A 4990-nucleotide genomic window follows, 5' to 3' on the forward strand; every position below is an offset into this window, starting at 1 on the left:
TGCAGTTGAGTGAGTTCCCTGTTTTCAAACCTCTTTCACATGTCTAAAGCTTATGTTTTGCTTGAGAGCAAGCAAAGCCTAAGTCTGGGGGAGTTGATATATCATGGTTTTTGTGATTTTTAACCATGATATAAAGAGTCTTTTAGAGTCTTTTGATTTGTTTTCTAGGATGTTTTGAGTCTTTACAGGTTTTCTAGGATTTTGGCATGAAAATGAACAAAATAGAGCAATTTGGATCGTTTTGGAGCATTTAATCAAAGAAGTCAATTTGGAGTCTGATCAACTGACCAGTGTCGATCGACACCCAGTCCAAACCGACGAGAGAGCCAAAAATTGAAAGTTTTACAATTTTGCCCAAAGTCTTCCATAATTGCAACAGAAGTCCCTGACATGTTTTAGGACATATATATAGTATTTTTAGGTTTTACAAACCCTTAAGTTTTATTCTAGCAAGTTTTATTTTTTTCTGCAACCCTGTGAGATTTTGAGAGCTTTTGGGAGAGAGAGATCTGCTTTGTAGAGAAGAATTCTTGAACTCTTTCTTACTCTTTTTAATTTCAATTGCTTATTATTCAGAATTATGTCTTGTTCTTCATTAAACATGTCTGAGTAGTTTGCTTGTTAGGTTTAGGGTTTTTCACAGGGATTTTATGAATTGTTAGATCTGTTTATTTAGGATTCAATATCTTTCTAGATCTTTATCATAGGTTGTTCTTCATTATTAATCTTTGATTGGACATCTAGAATTAATGACCTAGGAAAATAAATTGATATGAGAGTATAATTGATTTTCCTGATAAAACCTTTTGATGAGCAAAATTACTTTCTGCAAAGAGATTTGATTTAGTAATTTTGTGAACAATCTAAACCTGTTTTCAAAGCTGATTTATTACCTAGAATTTTACAAAGAGATTTGGATTTTCTGGTTTTAAATTTAGAAAATATTTGCAGTGAGAACTGATTTATTTTACAGAAGTGTTTAGAGTTCTAGATTTGATCTTAATTGCTTGAATCCTAATTTATTGATTGATTTAATATTTCATAATTTCCTGAGAAAATCTCTAGGCCTAGCTTTTTGATCTTCTGAATTTACAACAGTTATATTTAATATCATTGTTATTTCAATTAATTCAATTTGTTTAGCGTAATAACAAAACTCTATAATCCATTGTGTTTGATCTTGAGTCTCTGTGGATTCGACCCCTAAGTATTACATTGACCTCTTAATTTGAGAGAGTAGCTCTAGGGTTTAATTTGAGCATATCATACATCCTTGATCTGTTGGCGATCCAAGAAAAAGCAGGTTGTGTCGAAGTCTTCTGCAGAATCTGAGTATCGTAGTCTTTCTCTGATTACTGATGAAGTTGTCTGGCTCACTAAGTTTTTCAAGGAACTCCAGATTCCTCTACATAAGTCGACTCTTCTGTTTTGTGACAATACGGCTGCCATTCACATCGCCAATAATTCGTTTTTCACAAGCGCACGAAGCACATCGAATCCGATTGTCACAGTGTTCGTGAACGGTTAGTTGCAGGTTTGTTTAAGTTACTTCATGTTAACACGTATTTGCAGCTTGCTGATCCTTTCACAAAGGCTCTTCCCTTTCAACAGCTGATAAGCATGATGAGTCTTCTCAACATATATGCTCCATCTTGAGAGGGACTATTATAGTATATGATTTTCATTGTATATAGTTCATATTATTATGGTTTAATTGAAGTCTGTATAGTTTAGGATTAGCTGGTTTAGAGGCTTTGGTTTAGGCCTGGTCAATTGTATATAAACCCCCAATTATACATTTTACCTTAACTAATGAGAATGAGATTATTTTAATAATATAATGTTGAGGATCATCTGATATAGAATTTCTTCGTTGGAATTGGACGGATAAGTTAAGTTTGGCTTGCTAGTAATTAATTGGCTATAGGTTTAGATCAACTGAAGAAATCTCACTACAAACACTCCATCTTTACTTTATCTTCGCGTATGTAGTGTCTNCCCAATTATACATTTTACCTTAACTAATGAGAATGAGATTATTTTAATAATATAATGTTGAGGATCATCTGATATAGAATTTCTTCGTTGGAATTGGACGGATAAGTTAAGTTTGGCTTGCTAGTAATTAATTGGCTATAGGTTTAGATCAACTGAAGAAATCTCACTACAAACACTCCATCTTTACTTTATCTTCGCGTATGTAGTGTCTCTCTCTCTGTGTATCGGATCTTTTGAGATGTTTGACTTTAACTGGATTGTGGTCGGTTCAATAAATTCGATCGTGTCTAGTTTTTCATTATTATGGTTAGCAATCTACACATGCCATGACAAAAAATTCCTGCAGAGAATTAATTGAAGTGTCACAAACAAAAAAACAACATGGAAAAATTTAACTCGCAATAGGTTGATACTGATATATAATAAACAGAGTAGAAAAAAACAAAAAGATAAGAAGAAGAAGAAAAGATACGATGATGAAATTATTTAATAATTCTCAAAATCTCCTAGTGTTTTCATTTCTTATGTCATTCTTTCTTGTGTTTTTATTCACCGACGGTAGTTTTCTGCTATCAGAAGAACCTTTTACCTTCTCTGGCAACAAAACCATTGCGTCTCATGGTGATGTCTTCGAGCTTGGCATCTTCAAACCCGACTCAAGTTCCCCGGATGAGGATCGTTGGTATCTCGGGATTTGGTTCAAGAGAATCTCTGAAAGAACCTATGTATGGGTTGCAAACAGAGACAAACCTCTGTCCAAACCTACAGGAACCATCCGAGTGAGAAAATCTAACCTCATCCTCTCCGACGAATCTAATACTGTTGTTTGGTCAACAAATGTTACAGAGGAAAGTGAGAGATCTCCGATAGTGGCAGAGCTTCTTGACGATGGTAATTTCGTGCTGAGACACACCAATAACAAATCTCGTGATGCTTTTTTATGGCAGAGTTTCGACTTTCCCACAGACACTTTACTTCCAGGGATGAAACTCGGTTGGGAGCACAGAACGGGGCGTTATAGTTTCCTGACCTCTTGGAAAGATTTTAATGATCCGTCAAGCGGTGACTTTTCTTATCATATCGAATCTGCACGTGGAAATCGAGGCTTTCCTGCATTGTTCCTTTGGAATGGTAGAAACAAAATGAACCGGTTAAGTCCGTGGGACGGCGTGGCATCCTTTGGCGTGCCACATAATCAACCTTTGGCGTATCTAACGTTCACCTTGACAGCGAACAAGGAAGAGGTATCCTTTTCATTCCAGACGTCTGATAGAAAATACACTTCGAGACTGACATTGACCTCCGTAGGATCTGTACAACAGCTCATGTGGAATGAAACCAGCTCGACATGGGACATGTTGTGGCATTCTCCGACTGACGCTTGTGATATATATAAATATTGTGGCCCTTACAGTTACTGTGACATATCAACGTGTACCTGTATGAAAGGGTTTGAGCCGATGGACCCACAAGCATGGGCCTTGGGAAACAGGGGAGATGGGTGTGTGAGGGAAAAGCCGCTGAGCTGTAGTGATGATAAGTTTTTTCGGCTGATAAACTGCAAGTTGCCCGATACTACGAACGCTTTCGTGGACTGGCAAGTTGGTTTCAACGAATGTGAGCAGAGGTGCGTGAACGATTGTAACTGTACGGCGTTTACTACTGTTGAGCAAAGTGGATCATCAGGCTGTGTGATCTGGACCAGAGAGCTTTTGGATGTCCGCAACAGCGATTACGTCACCGACGGGCACGATCTTTTTGTCAAATATCACGGTCAGTTTTATATATTTTTTTCTTGTTAATATATAAAGTTCGATCGGTAAAAATATATAGTTAAAGCCATCCAGTTTACTATTATTATTTTTTTTCAGAGAAGGATAAGCCACACACTAAACTAATTATAATTCTGAGTGTTGTTGCACTCGGCTTTGTAATTAGTATCATATTTAGTATTGCCATATTTTGTTATTACAAAAAGCGAGCAAGAGCAAGAGCTGCTTCTGCTATTGGAATTACAACATCATCCATCAGTAAATTATTTAGTACAAACCTTTTTAATCATTTTTTATATACAACTCTACGTGTTTACAGAGACCTGACATTAATTATTGATGAAATACCTTTCACAGAAAACTTCTCTGCAGAAATCATAGCGGAGAATTTGGAACTTCCAATAATGAGTTTTGAAACCATTTCCCGTGCCACGGATGATTTCTCCGTTTCCAATAAGCTTGGATCAGGTGGTTTTGGTGTCGTGTACAAGGTACCGTATAAATTATTAAAGCAGTAAATATATATATATATATATATAGTTTGTATATAACATAACATATTTTTTCACAAGTAATTGTGTTTTTTTTTTTTAAATATGAAACTATTTGTGTGGTTTAACAGGGAATACTTGACGGTCAAGAAATTGCGGTGAAAAGACTGTCAGATACGTCAGATCAAGGCATTGATGAGTTCAAGAGCGAGCTCACACTGATCACCAAGGTTCAACACGTGAACCTGGTCAGGCTTTTTGGTTATTGCATTAATGGTGAGGAGAAGCTGTTAATATATGAGTACTTGGAGAACAAAAGCCTCGATCTCCATCTCTTCGGTAATCTGTTTGTTTTACTTGTATATGTTATAAAAGTTCAATGTCTTTTCTGCTAAGGACACTATAATCTGATTCTGATCCAGAGTTTGTTTTGTAATCTAAATATTGTAGACGAAACCAAAAGTGATAAGCTAAATTGGCCGGAGAGAATTGAAATTGCCTTAGGTGTTGCTCGCGGACTCTTATATTTGCACGAATATTCGGCAACTATGATCATTCATAGGGACCTGAAGCCGAGCAACATCTTGCTGGATAAGGATATGCGCCCGAAGATCTCGGATTTTGGGACGGCGCGGATCTTCGAAAGGGGCAATAGCAATGTTGAGACAACAACCATTGTCGGAAGGAGTCCAAAAAAACATTGAGAATTCACTCAGTATTTAAAAAAAA

At 36.4% G+C, this 4990-nt stretch overlaps 1 protein-coding gene across 1 annotated transcript; it reads left to right on the forward strand.

The window, feature by feature from the left end:
* Window positions 2401-4965, forward strand: LOC104755373 (G-type lectin S-receptor-like serine/threonine-protein kinase SRK). The gene is made up of 4 exons (XM_010477742.2): window positions 2401-3771; window positions 4128-4261; window positions 4393-4600; window positions 4712-4965. The coding sequence occupies exons 1-4, from the start codon at window positions 2472-2474 to the stop codon at window positions 4963-4965; spliced, it is 1896 nt and encodes a 631-aa protein (XP_010476044.1). The 5' UTR covers window positions 2401-2471.

Source organism: Camelina sativa, chromosome 2 (genome assembly GCF_000633955.1).
Source record: "Camelina sativa cultivar DH55 chromosome 2, Cs, whole genome shotgun sequence".
Taxonomy (NCBI): domain Eukaryota; kingdom Viridiplantae; phylum Streptophyta; class Magnoliopsida; order Brassicales; family Brassicaceae; genus Camelina; species Camelina sativa.

Excerpts from the sequence above, each read along its gene's own strand:
- LOC104755373 (XM_010477742.2), top strand. The coding sequence starts at position 2,472 with ATGATGAAATTATTTAATAATTCTCAAAATCTCCTAGTGTTTTCATTT. Across the intron at positions 3,772-4,127 it reads TCTTTTTGTCAAATATCACG|AAAACTTCTCTGCAGAAATC; the intron begins GTCAGTTTTATA and ends TACCTTTCACAG. Across the intron at positions 4,262-4,392 it reads GTTTTGGTGTCGTGTACAAG|GGAATACTTGACGGTCAAGA; the intron begins GTACCGTATAAA and ends GTGGTTTAACAG.